The 15172-nt window shown below is 48.5% G+C and overlaps 1 protein-coding gene across 1 annotated transcript; it reads left to right on the forward strand.

Moving 5' to 3' along the window:
• LOC144611376 (galanin receptor 2b-like) lies at positions 1–12372 on the forward strand. Its single transcript, XM_078430447.1, has 3 exons — positions 1–270; positions 2754–3147; positions 10823–12372. The coding sequence occupies exons 2-3, from the start codon at positions 2801–2803 to the stop codon at positions 11568–11570; spliced, it is 1095 nt and encodes a 364-aa protein (XP_078286573.1). The 5' UTR covers positions 1–270; positions 2754–2800; the 3' UTR covers positions 11571–12372.
• The last annotated feature ends 2800 nt before the right edge of the window (positions 12373–15172 follow it).

Genomic DNA, 15172 nt, shown 5'->3' on the forward strand with positions numbered 1-15172 from the left:
AGAAGAGTGCACCTCCTTTCAACTGCGAATATGTGGTCCCACTGAGAGGACACCATTGCCCCTGCTTACAGTGGTATGTCAGAGCACCGGGGTGCAAACTGGACCGACAGCACGCAGTATTCAAAGAACAAAAAAAAGGGTGTGAGGGGTGTTGGTATTCTGCGAGAGATGGAAGCTTGTTGCGTTTAAGGGCTCTTTCATGGGGATTCACTGTAACTTGCAGACTGTTGGCTGAGTGAATTCTAATTCCTTGACAAGTACTCACTGATTGTAAGTTGGAATTTGAAGCTGTCGTTCCTATTGTGGTTATTATTTTGCAAAAAATGTAATTTTCAAAAGCAGCGTTACTAATTTATATTTAGAATTTTAAATGATTTCCATTATTGTTTGAATCTATGTTTCCTTTAATGTAAGTGGGCTCTTATGTGTGTTTCATAATAGTATCTATGCATATTTTTATCTATGTGTCCATGTCAGAATATGTTTGTGTACTATTCATATCTGCGTATTTGTGCATCTAGCACTGTGTATCCATGTATGCATATGTAAAAACAGATATCTATACATGTATCTATATATTTGTATCTATGTGGATGCAACCATCAGTGTGTGTATAAGTATTTGCATCAGTAATTATATAATTTGAAATGTGTGCTTTGCTCTGTGTGTTTTGGAAGCATAAGAGCTATCTACGCAGTGATTATCACAGGCTGGCTGATACTCATGTGTAAAAACGTGGAAAATTAAAACAAAGATTTAAATTGTCAGTATTTAAAGCAAGGATCCGAAGCGGAAGAAATACATAGGTAGATACAGCCACATTAGCAGCTAGGAAGTTAAACATGATAAAATAATAATTAGATTAGATTCAGAGTAGATCAATGTTATTGGTGTGAACAGTTAATGATAGGATTGTGGGGAGAATGACAATGGGGAAAAAAAATATTTTTTTTTATAGCAAATTTACTATAATTGAGCACATAAGTGTTTCTCGCTGCAGTTTGTTCCTTTAAAGCTATCTTAGTGATACATGTAGCTGTGGTAAATGAATGTCTGTTGTCTGGTTGTAAAGGATGTGCCTTGGTTTTTACTAAGCTGTGATAATATTTTCAGCCAAATAGCTGGAGGCTCCGGTGCAAGACATTGGCTGACCTGGGGAGCAGGTCGCTAGCCTGTCCTCACCTCTGCTTAAGTTTGCCGTTTGCTGAGATGAGCATAATGCTAAGCTGCCGGAAGTCCAGTGCCCTCTGAACTTAATGCCCTCAAACACAAATTCTAACATAGAGCAGATAGGAGATAATTCTGACATATTGCTGATTTTGTTAACTGCTTCAAAATGGCAGGAAATCAGAGAGAAACTCTGGCTAAATCATGAGAGGAATAGATCGGGTAGATGCACAGAGTCTCTTGCCCAGAGTAGGGGAAATCGAGGACCAGAGGACATAGCTTTAAGGTGAGGGGGGAAGATTTAATAGGAACCTGAGGGATACCTTTTTCACACAAAGAGTGATGGGTGTATGGAACGAGCTGCCGGAGGAGGTAGTTGAGGAGATTAACGTCGAAACGTTTAAGAAATATTTAGACAGGTACATGGATAGGACAGGTTTAGAGGGATATGGGTCAAACGCAGTCAGGTGGGACTAGCGTAGGTGGGACATGTTGGCCAGTGTGGGCAAGTTAGGCCAAAGGGCCTGTTTCCACACTGTATGAATCTATGGCTCTATCTTTACATGTCCTTTAATCCAGTTTGATTTTAATTTGTTGTCCAAATTAACATCATTGTTTAATTAATGCCTTTTATGTGCCGTGAACAAGGCTTTTGTCTGAGCTGTGTGCTGATGAATATTGGAAAATCATGCTTGACAACAGGATGGGACCTTGCATTTCTTGTTGCCTTTCAAAGGGAACCATGATATTGAAATGTTTTAATATACAAAACTAACAATAAATGAGTGCCGTGAAGTCCATGCAGATGGCAGCTATATTACTTTTACACTTCACTGCTCCCCTGAATATCAATAAATTCCTGGTTTCAACAACCTGTCAGTTGCCATGAAATGAGCTGGCCAATTAATTTTACGGGGGCTGTATATGTGTAAAACATTGTAAGTGAGCCCAGTTACAAGCTGGCACCTTTGTCCCATCCAAGAGTCCGCCAGACTGACCTGGGCTCTCTGATCCTTTATCTCAGGGAACTTGCCTACGTAGGCATTGAGGGTAGAGTTGCCAACTGTCCCGTATTGGCCAGGACATCCCGTATTTTGGGCTAAATTAGTTTGTCCCTTACGGGACCGCCCTTGTCCCATATTAGGCCCAGGGGGCGCTGTAGGCCCGGGGGGCACTGTAGGCCAGGACGCTGTAGGCCCGGACGCTGTAGGCCCGAACGCTGTAGGTCCGGATGCTGTAAGTCCGGACAGTGTAGGTCCAGACAGTGTAAGTCCGGACACTGTAGGACCGGACAGTGTAGGTCTGGAGGCCCGGGCGCCGTCTAATGGAGGTTGCCTGGCAACCCGCATCCCGGCCCGGGCAGCCGCAATTGATGGAGCGGGAGCACATGACCGCTGGCTGGGTGAAGTCACATGGGGCGCGGGGTTGCGACATCACCTTGTCCCTTATTTGGGAGTGAGAAAGTTGGCAACCCCTAATTGAGGGAGGCCTTGTCGACCCAAACAAGTAGGCAGCAGAAAGCAAAAATTGTGATCATGTTGATTTGTTATTGTCTATTTTAATTTCATTGTATTATCTCTTTACAGAATTTCATCAGCCATTCCCTCTTTAAAACCTCCTCCCTGACAGCAACATGGCAGATGACTGGAAGGTCTCTGAAAACCTGGATTTTAGGCCCGGTAGCATCATAGTTCCGGTCATCTTTTCGCTGATATTCCTTCTTGGGACCGTCGGGAATGGCCTTGTCCTGGCGGTGTTACTGAGGAAAGGGCAGCCAAGCTACAGCACAACCAACCTCTTTATCTTGAACCTCAGTATAGCTGATCTCTTCTTCATCATCTTCTGCGTGCCCTTTCAAGCCACCATCTACACGCTGGACGGCTGGCTGTTCGGCTCCTTCATGTGCAAAATGGTCCACTTTTTCATCTACCTCACCATGTACGCCAGCAGCTTCACGCTGGCTGCTGTATCGGTCGACAGGTGAGCCCATTCACAGGCCCGCTGTGTGAGAACTTTTGTCAGGTCAGCTGAAGGAGGAATGACTCTCAGAGAACAACCAGCTGTTGTTAATCCCTGTCAAGCAGTTACTCTCCAACATATTCTCTGCAGGGACACCAGGATAAGTTCATAAGTTATAGGAGCAGAATTAGGCCATTCAGCCCATCAAGTCTACTCCGCCATTCAATCATGGCTGAACTATCTTTCCCTCTCAACCACATTCTCCTGCCTTCTCCCCATAACCCCTGACATCCCCCATACTAATCAAGACGCTAAAATCTTGCGTTAAAACTTATGTTGGACTAACTCGGTGCATCTGGCAGCATCTCTGGACAACAGTGAAAGACCAAGTTTCAAGGTGAGGGCCTTCCTCAGACTCTAGGGTCTGAAGAAGGGTCCCTACCCAATAACGTCACCTATCCGTGACCTCCGGACAAGCTGTCTGACCCGCTGAGTTCCCTCCAGAACTTCGTGATCCACGCATTTGCTGTAGAATACGTTATTTGAAATTGATACGATGAGGCCATAAATACTATTGTTACTAATAAACCTAAACTCAAGAAAAAGATTTTATCCAGAGATGGGCTGGGCCACAACCAGCCGCCAGATGGAACAGTCGAGGCAAAAACACACGTTGGCATGGAGAGGTTGGGTAAAAAAACAAGGAAGGAAAGAATAGGAAGGTAAAAGAGACTCAAGGGACGAGGGGAGGCTCGGGGGAATGGAGGGGGAGGATCAGGTACAATCTACAAGGAAGATTGTTTCCGATGTTGGGGAAGTCCAGAACAAGGGGGTCACAGTTTAAGGATAAGGGGGAAGTCTTTTAGGACTGAGATGAGAACGTTTTTTTTCACACAGAGAGTGGTGAATCTGTGGAATTCTCTGCCACAGAAGGTAGTTGAGGCCAGTTCGTTGGCTATATTTAAGAGGGAGTGAGATGTGGCCCTTGTGGCAAAAGGGATCAGGGGGTATGGAGAGAAGGCAGGTACGGGATACTGAGTTGGATGATCAGCCATGATCATATTGAATGGTGGTGCAGGCTCGAAGGGCCGAATGGCCTACTCCTGCACCTATTTTCTATGTTTCTATGTTTCTATCTCGTTGTATGTGGTTATGGAGAAATGGGAAGAAGTATTCCAAACAATGATTCTTGCTACGATGCGTGTGGAAATTGATGAGTTGATGCTTGTGCTGTGAAGATACACTGGTATGAAAAACATTTGGGCCAAATTTGCCTATTTCTGTGCTGTAGATTAGGCACAGTGCTGTAGGAACAGAGGTGATGGGATAAGATTGTCCTCAGGACCGTAGATAGAGCGCTTAAGGATAGCAGAGTCAGGGGTATGGGGAGAGGGCAGGAACAGGGTACTGATTGAGAATGATCAGCCATGATCACATTGAATGGCGGTGCTGGCTCGAAGGGCCGAATGGCCTCCTCCTGCACCTATTGTCTATTGTCTATAACATCAACATCAGAGATAGACACAAATTGCTGGAGTAACTCAGGCAGCAACTCTAGAGAGAAGGAATGGGTGGCATTTCAGGTCGAGACCCTTCTTCAGACTGAGAGTTAGGGGAGACTAGAGATCTGGAAGGTAGTCACAAAAAGGTGGAGTAACTCAGTTGGACAGGCAGCATCTCTGGAGCGAAGGAATGGGTGATGTTTCGAGTCGAGACCCTTCTGACGCTGTAGGTCCAGACGCTGTAGGTACGGACGCTGTAGGTCCAGACAGTGTAGGTCCAGACGCTGTAGGCCCAGACAGTGTGGCGATGACAATTCCAGAGACAGGTCTAATGTCTGCAATGAGGTAGGTTGGAAAATTGGGATCCCACCCTGGTTTATGGAGTTTCAGAAGTCTGATAACAAGGGAATAAGCTGTTCCTCAGTCTGTGTGGGTTAAAGGGTTAAAGGAACTGGTGGTTTACACCGAAGACAGACACAAAATGCTGGAGTAAGTCAGCGGGTCTGGCAGCATCTCTGGAGAAAAGGAATAGGTGATTTTTCAGCTGAAGAAGGTTCTCGAGCCGTAACGTCACCTATTCCTTCTCTCCAGAGATGCTGCCTGTCCCGCTGAGTTACTCCAGCATTTTGCGTCTATCTAAAGGGTCAGTGATCGCCTGGTTTCAGGTCTATTACCCTCCAAGAAGAAGGAAAGATGCGGGTCTTGGAAACCACCCCAATTATCTGCACTCAGTCAATGCTCTGTCTCACTGAAACTCAACCCTTTCCAGTACTCTGCTCCATCCACTCTCTGCCCCACAAACCACTTAGTCCATCAACACTCTGCCCACCAACCCTATGCCCACCCAACTCTGCCCCACCATCTCCCTGCTCTACCAACAATCTGCCCCGCCAGGTCTCCATCTGAATGATTCACTGGAGTTTAGAAGGATGAGTGGGGATCTTATAGAGACGTATACAATTATGAAAGGACTGGACAAGCTGGATGCAGGAAAAAATGTTCCCAATGTTGGGGGAGTCCAGAACCAGGGGCCACACAGTCAAAGAATAAAGGGGAGGCCATTTAAAACTGAGGTGAGAATAAACTTTTTCACCCAGTGAGTTGTGAATTTGAGGAATTCTCTGCACAGAAGGCAGTGGAGGCCAATTCACTGGATGAATTTAAAAGAGAGTTAGATAGAGCTCTAGGGGCTAGCGGAATCAAAGGATACGGGGAGAAGGCAGGCACGGGTTACTGATTGTGGATGATCAGCCGTGATTACAATGAGTGGCGGTGCTGGCTCGAAGGGCCAAATGGCCTCTTCCTGCACCTATTTTCGATGTTTCTATGTTTCTGCCCCACCAACGCACCACTCATGAACGATCTGTCTCATCATGACTCTGGCTCCACGACACACTTTGCCCCATCAGTACTTTGCTCCACCATCACTTACCCGACATCATTCACAATCTGCTCCAGCAATACTCTGGCCCATCCACTTCACCTCTTCAAAATTCCCAATGCTCTGGAAGCATCCCAGAAGCCCGGAAGGTGGAAGATGTAATTCTGCTGGCCGTGGAACAAGGGAGGGAAATAAATATTGCAGCCACAGACCTGTTTGTGGTCAATAGACAATAGACAATAGGTGCAGGAGGAGGCCATTCGGCCCTTCGAGCCAGCACCGCCATTCAATGTGATCATGGCTGATCATTCTCAATCAGTACCCCGTTCCTGCTTTCTCCCCATACACCCTGACTCCGCTATCCTTAAGAGCTCTATCCAGCTCTCTCTTGAATGTATTCAGAGAATTGGCCTCCACTGCCTTCTGAGGCAGAGAATTCCACAGATTCACAACTCTCTGACTAAAAAAGTTTTTCCTCATCTCAGTTCTAAATGGCCTACCCCTTATTCTTAAACTGTGGCCCCTGGTTCTGGACTCCCCCAACATTGGGAACATGTTTCCTGCCTCTAACATGTCCAACCCCTTAATAATCTTATACGTTTCGATAAGATCCCTTCTCATCCTTCTAAATTCCAGTGTATACAAACCTAGTCGCTCCAGTCTTTCAACATATGACAGTCCCGCCATTCCGGGAATTAACCTAGTAAACCTACGCTGCACGCCCTCAATAGCAAGAATATCCTTCCTCAAATTTGGAGACCAAAACTGCACACAGTACTCCAGGTGCGGTCTCAGCAAAATGCTGAAAGCCATTATTTGGGAGACAAAATGCTGCTGTCTGAAGAAGTTGCCCCGATCAGAAACATTAGCGATCATGTTCTCCAGAGATGCTGCCTGACCTGCTGAGTTGCTCCAGCACTTTGTGTCTCATTTTTTAAACCAACATCTGCAATTCTTTGTGTCTACATTCAGGAAACAGTAACAGGGTACAGAGAAAATCAGAACACGTCTCTAAAGAGTGAACACGGTTTTGCAGGAAGAATCATAGTTTCACAGGTCTAATGGTTTAACCGGCAGAATAGTGCCAGAGGACAAGGTAACCCTAGATTTTAAGAGACATTTAAGCAAGAGGCTAGCTGGATAGAATCATCATTGGTGAAGGAGTAGAGTCAAGGGTAGAGACAGTGGCTGAGAATAAATGGGTAATTTTGGGTTAGTAACCTTTCACTAATGGACTGCCACAGGGATCATTTCTCGCCCTCCGCTGGGAACAGGAGGCAAAAGTCGGCCATTTTGAAACAGGCCCCAGCTGTAGGCAAGTTATGTTAAAAAAAAAAAGAGTGCTACACATCTGTGTCTGGCCTTAATGTGTATCTGAGTGGGAAGGTGATCTGTGAACGATCCACAAAAATATATAGAGGGTAAGGGAATAGGCAAACGAATGCAGCAGATGGTGCATAATGTGGGAAAATGTGAGATCGTGCACTTCAGCAGCAAGGACGAGAAGGTGGAATATTTTACAAAGTGTGAACTGCTGGGGGATTCCAGTGAAGCTGCCTCATAAGACACAGCCAGTTCACAGGAAGTAATTAAGGCGGATGGCACGTTGGCCTTCCTTGAAAAGAGATTGAAGTGCAAGAAATTCAGATGCACAGCACCTGTAATCAGAGTTCCACCTTGAACATGAATAGTTTCCAAGGTGGAACTATTAGGACCGAGATGAGAAAGTTTTTTTTCACACAGAGAGTGGTGAATCTGTGGAATTCTCTGCCACAGAAGGTAGTTGAGGCCAGTTCATTGGCTATATTTAAGAAGGAGTTAGATGTGGCCCTTGTGGCTAAAGGGATCAGGGGGTATGGAGAGAAGGCAGGTACGGGATACTGAGTTGGATGATCAGCCATGATCATATTGAATGGCGGTGCAGGCTCGAAGGGCCGAATGGCCTACTCCTGCACCTATTTTCTATGTTTCTATGTTTCTAACCCGATCGCCAGCATTTCTGAGGTGAGCGGCGCGTTGGCTTAGCGGTAGAGTTGCTGCCTTACAGCGAATGCAGCGCCGGAGACCTGGGTTCCATCCCGACTTCGGGTGCTGTCTGTACGGAGTTTGTACGTTCTCCCCGTGACCTGCGTGAGTTTTCTCCGAGATCTTCGGTTTCCTCCCACACTCCAAAGACGTACAGGTTTGCAGGTTAATTGGCTTGGTACATGTAAAAATTGTCCCTATAGTGGGTATAGGATAGTGTTAGTGTGCAGGGATCGCTGGTCGGCGTGGACCCGGTGGGCCGAAAGGGCCTGTTTCCGTGCTGTATCTCTAAACGAATCGAGTCTTCCTGAAAATTCACAGTGAACACCTGGTTGTGAACCCCTCTTGCCTTCAGTAGCACCTGAGATGATTTAAATTCTCCAACAACACATCGGGAGGGATGTTAGGCACAGGAGGGAGGTACAGCAGGCAGTGAAGAAAGCCAATGGAATGTTGGCCTTCATAACAAGAGGAGTTGAGTATAGGAGCAAAGAGGTCCTTCTGCAGTTGTACAGGGCCCTAGTGAGACCGCACCTGGAGTACTGTGTGCAGTTTTAGTCTCCAAATTTGAGGAAGGATATTCTTGCTATTGAGGGCGTGCAGCGTAGGTTTACTAGGTTAATTCCCGGAATGGCGGGACTGTCATATGTTGAAAGACTGGAGCGACTGGGCTTGTATACACTGGAATTTAGAAGGATGAGAGGAGATCTTATCGAAACGTATAAGATTATTAAGGGGTTGGACACGTTAGAGGCAGGAAACATGTTCCCAATGTTGGGGGAGTCCAGAACAAGGGGCCACAGTTTAAGAATAAGGGGTAAGCCATTTAGAACTGAGATGAGGAAAAACTTTTTCAGTCAGAGAGTTGTGAATCTGTGGAATTCTCTGCCTCAGAAGGCAGTGGAGGCCAATTCTCTGAATGCATTCAAGAGAGAGGTAGATAGGGCTCTTAAGGATAGCGGAGTCAGGGAGTATGGGGAGAAGGCAGGTACGGGGTACTGATTGAGAATGATCAGCCATGATCACATTGAATGGCGGTGCTGGCACGAAGGGCCGAATGGCCTCCTCCTGCACCTATTGTCTTTTGTCTATTGTTAGATCCAGAGTGACCTTTGCTGAGCACTCCTGGTACCAATGAATTTCCACAACGCAAAATTGGACGAAAACCTCACCCTGGCAAGACCCCTATTTCTTGATATCCTTCAGAATCTTCCCCCACCGCCTCTGACCGCCAATATCAATAAGTCTGAAGAAGGATCCTGACCTGAAACATCACCCATCCTTTTTTTCCAGAGATGCTGCCTGACCCGCTGAGTTATTCCAGCACTTTGTGTCTAACAATACCAATAAAAACCTGGCCTTCCCCAAGCTCCTATCTGACCTTAGTCTACCCTGTGCCACAAACTTTCCATGATCTCCATTAATCTCCCCCCAAAGCCTGTGTTTAGACAAAGGCCACAATGAAAGCTCACCGTCCCTATCTGCTATCTACCTGCCGCCATTCCTCACGACCTGAACTCACCTGATGACACCCCAAACCCAAGGGGCGGCACGATGGCACAGCGGTAGAGTTGCTGCCTTACAGCAAATGCAGCGCCGGAGACATGGGTTCGATCCCGACCACGGGTGCTGTCTGTACGGAGTTTGTATGTTTTTCTCCGAGATCTTCGGTTTCCTCTGTATCTCTAAACTAATCAAACCCACTATTAGTCACTTTACCAACTCCAGTTTTGTAGGTTAATTGGCCTCTGTAAAATTGGAGTTTGTACGTTCTCCCCGTGACCTGTGTGGATTTTTCTCCGAGATCTTCGGTTTCCTCCCACACTCCAAAGATGTACAGGTTTGTAGGTTAATTGGCTTGGTAAATGTAAAAACATTGTCCCTAGTGGGTATAGGATGGTGTTATTGTGTGGAGGATCGCTGGTCGGCGCGGACCCGATGGGCTGAAGGGCCTGTTTCCGAGCTGTATCTCTAAACTGATCAAACCCACTATTAGTTACTTTACCAACTCCAGTTTTATAGATTAATTGGCCTCTGTAAAATTGGAGTTTGTACGTTCTCCCCGTGACCTGCGTGTGTTTTCTCCGAGATCTTCGGTTTCCTCCCACACTCCAAAGATGTACAGGTTTGTAGGTTAATTGGCTGGGCAAATGTAAAAAATTGTCCCTAGTGTGTGTAGGATAGTGTTAATGTGTGGAGGATCGCTGGTCGGCGCGGACCCGGTGGGCTGAAGGGCCTGTTTCCACGCTGTATCCAGAACAAGGGGCCACAGTTTAAGAATAAGGGGTAGGCCATTTAGAACTGAGATGAGGAAAAACGTTTTCACTCAGAGAGTTGTAAATCTGTGGAATTCTCCGCCTCAGAAGGCAGTGGAGGCCGATTCTCTGGATGCTTTCAAGAGAGAGTTAGATAGAGCTCTGAATGATAGCAGAGTCAAGGGGGTATGGGGAGAGGGCAGGAACGGGGTACTGCTTGTGAATCTCGTTGTACCCCTGTACAATGACAATAAAGATATATTGTATTGTATTGATCAGCCATGATCACATTGAATGGCAGTGCTGGCTAGAAGGGCCGAATGGCCTACTCCTGCACTTATTTTCTGTTTCTAGGATCCAGACTTTGGGTAGGGGCCACAGCTGGGTGGTAATAGATCATGGAGTTGCTACTGATACTGATCCAGCCCTGCAGTTATGGCCGGTTAGACAAAATCATATCATGTCAAAATATGTTGTAGCTATTCACAGTATTCTCAAAACCCCCCTGTGTCTTTGTTTTTGTTTGTTTGTAGATACCTTGCCATCAGGTACCCCTTGAAATCACGGGATCTCCGCACTGCACGCAATGCCTTAATTGCCATCGGAATAATCTGGGCCTTGTCCATGGTTTTGGCTGGGCCTTACTTGAATTACTACCAGATTGTCCTCTACAATGGGATACCTGTCTGCGTGCCAATATGGGAGGACGGGAGGAGAAAGGTAATGGACGTTTCCTCATTTCTGTTCGGCTATGTTGTGCCTGTTACAATCCTGAGCTTTGCCTACACCAGGACAATCAAGTACCTGTGGACGTCAGTGGATCCCATTGAGACCGTCTCGGAAGCCAAGAAGGCCAAGCGGAAGGTGACCAAGATGATTATCATTGTGGCCGTGCTGTTCTGCCTGTGCTGGCTGCCCCACCACCTGGTGATCCTGTGCTTCTGGTTCGGCCACTTCCCCTTCAACCAGGCCACCTACGCCTTCAGGCTGATGGCTCACTGCATGTCCTACGCCAACTCCTGCCTCAACCCCATCGTGTACGCCCTGATCTCCAAGCATTTCCGGAAGAGGTTCAAGCAGGTCTTCACCTGCCTCCTGAAGAAGAAGGCCCTCAACAAAGTGCACGCCGTGCCCGCGGCCATCACCGTGACCGGCTTCCAGCCAGCCTCCATGGAGATCCCCCAAGCCAATGAGCAAAACTACCTGGTCTGCCGCCCAGCGCTGGTGCCGAGCAACCTGGTGCTGGGAGAGGCTGGGGCCGTTCAGCGGCAGGAGGTCTGATGTCACCCATCGGTACAAAACAAATGCGAGAGGGCTTGTTGCTCTCACTGTGTTCCCAAACGTATCGCTGGCACGTTCAATGATTTTCTTCAGTAACGTTGGATTTGGAGTACGAGGTGGTCATTTTAAATTTTGATGATGGGGCCGTCTGATTAACATGGGTTCAATAGACAATAGACGATAAGTGCAAGAGTAGGCCACTCGGCCCTTCGAGCCAGCACTGGCATTCACCGTGATCATGGCTGATCATCCACAATCAGTACCCCGTTCCTGCCCTCTCCCCATACCCCCTGACTCCGCTATCATGAAGAGCTCTATCTAACTCTCTCTTGAAAGCACCCAGGGAATTGGCCTCCACTGCCTTCTGAGGCAGAGAGTTCCACAGCTTCACAACTCTCTTCCTCATCTCCGTTCTAAACGGCCTACCCCTTATTCTTAAAATGTGGCCCCTGGTTCGGGACTCCCCCAACATCGGGAACATGTTTCCTGCCACTAGCGTGTCCAACCCCTTAATAATCTTATATGTTTCAATTAAGATCCCCTCTCATCCTTCTAAATTCCAGAGTATACAAGCCAAAGCCACTTTGGTTTCCAGATCAACTAAACTGAAGGACTGTCGGCCACAAGTAATTGGGTACCAGCCATTGCATTTCTAATCATGAAGGTGTCATCGGCCATCTTGCCACTTGACTGTTGGTCAATTCGGGACATGCATGGTCTTCGACGCACCGTTGACACGGACTGACGAGACTTCCCGACACTTTCACCGGGCTTCATGTTATTCAGCAGGTTGCAAACTTGATGTGAGTTTGTTGGCTTCATGTAGAGTTGCCAACTTCCTCACCCAGCCAGCGGCCACGCGCTCCCGCTCCACCAATGGCGTCCGCCATTGGTGGAGCAGGGGCGCGTGGCCGCTGGCTGGGTGAGGCCACGTGGGGCGCGGGGCGGTGACGTCGCCCTTTGTCCCTTATTTGGGAGTGAGTGAAGTTGGCAACCCTTTCTTCAAGCAGCTTTATGTGTTGTAGTGAGGTATCATTTAAGGACGTCGGAATATTTGACTGCTTCATTCCAGTTAGTTGTTTCAGAAATAAATGTTTCTGTTGAATTAGTCCAGTGTTACCCAGCCCTGGCATGGGACGATGTTTGGGAAAACGCAGATTTCTGTTCGCCTGGGTTTGCCAGGCGCGGGAGGTAATTAAGGCGGATGGCACGTTGGCCTTCCTTGAAAAGAGATTGAAGTGCAAGAAATTCAGATGCACAGCACTTGTAATCAGAGTTCCACTTTGAACATGAATAGTTTCCAAGGTGGAACCCGATCGCCAGTATTTCTGAGGTGGGCGCAGCGGTAGAGTTGCCGCCTTACAGCGAATGCAGCGCCGGAGATCTGGGTTCGATCCCGACTACGGGCGCCGTCTGTACAGAGTTTGTACGTTCTCCCCGTGACCTGTGTGGGCTTTTCTCCGAGATCTTCGGTTTCCTCCCATACTCCAAAGACATACAGGTTCGTAGGTTAATTGGCTTGGTAAATGTAAAAAATTGTCCCTAGTGGGTGTATGATAGTGTTAATGTACGGGGATCGCTGGTCGGCGCGGACCCGGTGGGCCGAAAGGGCCTGTTTCCGCGCTGTATCTCTAAACGAAGATTGTCAGGCTGTTAACTTGGGCTTTTCTCCCTCTGTGCACGCTCTTGCTACCTGTGAAGTCTTGAAACCATCCAAGCGCTTACTCCAGCATCTTGAAAAGATAGTTTCAAATTCTAATGTGGTCCGAAGAAGGGTCTCGGCCCGAAACGTCGCCCGTTCCTTCTCTCCAGAGATGCTGCCTGTCCCTGCTCCGAGTTACTCCAGCTTTTTTATGTCTACCTTCTGCAAAGAAAGCTTTAGTATTTGGTGAAAGTGTGAAAATAAACATTTGGTGACAGTACACCACGTCGGTGATGGGTCATCTTTTTGTATTTTTTTGGTCTCCTGGTTTGACTTGCAAACACGAAAACAGAAAACTCCCTTTGTGCGTGAGCTGAGGGCCGAGTTGTGTGTGGGGTTGCCAACTTCCTCACTCCCAAATAAGGGACAAAGGGCGACCTCACCCAGCCAGCGGCCACGTGCTCCCGCTCCACCAATGGCGGCCGCCATTGGTGGAGCGGGAGCACGTGGCCGCTGGCTGGGTGAGGTCACACGGGGCGGCGACGTCACCCTTTGCCCCTTATTCGGGAGCGAGGAAGTTGGCAACCCTACTAATACGGGACAAGGGCGGTCCCGTACGGGACAAACTAATTCGGCCCAAAATACGGGATGTCCCGGCTAATACGGGACACCCTACATGGACATGATGCCAGAGGGCACAGGACCCAGAACAGTAGGGCTATCGACCTCAGTAAAATCGCCCATCGTGTGTAGGGAGTGGATGAGACAATAGGATGACATGGAACTAGTGTGAACAGGCGATGGATGGCCAGCATGGACTCAATGGGCCTGTTTCCGTGCTGTGTCTTTCAATCAATCTCTTACTATTTAAAAAAAATACTTGGTTTTGATCTCATCCTGGGAATCAGGTCAGGTCAGGAGCTGCTGTTTTCCGGAAATATGGAATTCTCCAAACAATGGGACAGGTGAACGTTTTCGGGAACAGGAAGGGGTTAATGACGGAGACAGAGGGAAGGGTTAATGTGTGCAGGAAGGAACTTGCAGATGCTGCTTTGAACCGAAGACAGACACAAAGAGCTGAGGTGGCTCAGCGGGTCGGGCAGCATCTCTGGAGGGGAAGAATGGGTGACGTTTTGCGTGGAGACCCTTCTTCGGTGAGTCCTCGACTCCGGAGATGCTGCCCCATCCCGCTGAGTTACTCCGGCATCTTGTAGCCCGCCTTCGGGAAGGGGTTAACGTCTGGGGAACCGAGGGAGGTGCGGCTGCAGCGTTTGATAAACGCAGCACGGAGCCAATTCCCACCTCACAACTCACTGGCTGCCACCTCTTCACTCAGACAAAGAGAATCAGAAGGCCGTCAGCAGATCCCCGCTGGCCACGGATGAGCTGCAGCCATCGCGACACCGCTCTCCCTCGACAACACTTATTTTTCTCAACACCTGTTGCAAAACCTCTCTCTCTCCCAGTCTTTCTCTCCCCCGTCCCTCTCCCCTCCCCTCTCTCTTCCCCTCCCCTTCCTCTCCTCCCCTCTCCCTCTTTCCCCCCTTCACTCCCCCTCTCTTCCCCTCTCTTCTCCCCCCTCCCCGTCCCCCTCTCCCCTCCCCGTCCCCCTCTCTTCCTCTCCTCCCTCTTCCCCATCTCTTCCTCTCCCCTCTCTTCCTCTCCTCCCTTCCTCTCCCCCCTCCCCTCCCCGTCCCCCTCTCTTCCTCTCCCCCCTCCTCCCCCCTCTTTTCCTCTACTCGCCTCTCTTCCTCCTCTCCCCTCTCTTCCTCTCCTTCCTTCCTCTCCTTCCTCTTTCCCACCCCCTCTCTCCTCCCCTCTCTTCCTCCCCCTCTCTTCCCCTCCCTCCTCTCTTCCTCTCCTCCCCTCTCCCCCTCTCTTCCTCTCCTCCATTCCTTCCCTGCCTCTCCTCCCTCTTTCCCACCCCCCCGTCCCCGTCCCCCTCTCTTCCTCTCCTCCC

The sequence above is a fragment of the Rhinoraja longicauda genome, chromosome 40, assembly GCF_053455715.1.
Source record: "Rhinoraja longicauda isolate Sanriku21f chromosome 40, sRhiLon1.1, whole genome shotgun sequence".
Taxonomy (NCBI): Eukaryota; Metazoa; Chordata; class Chondrichthyes; order Rajiformes; family Arhynchobatidae; genus Rhinoraja; species Rhinoraja longicauda.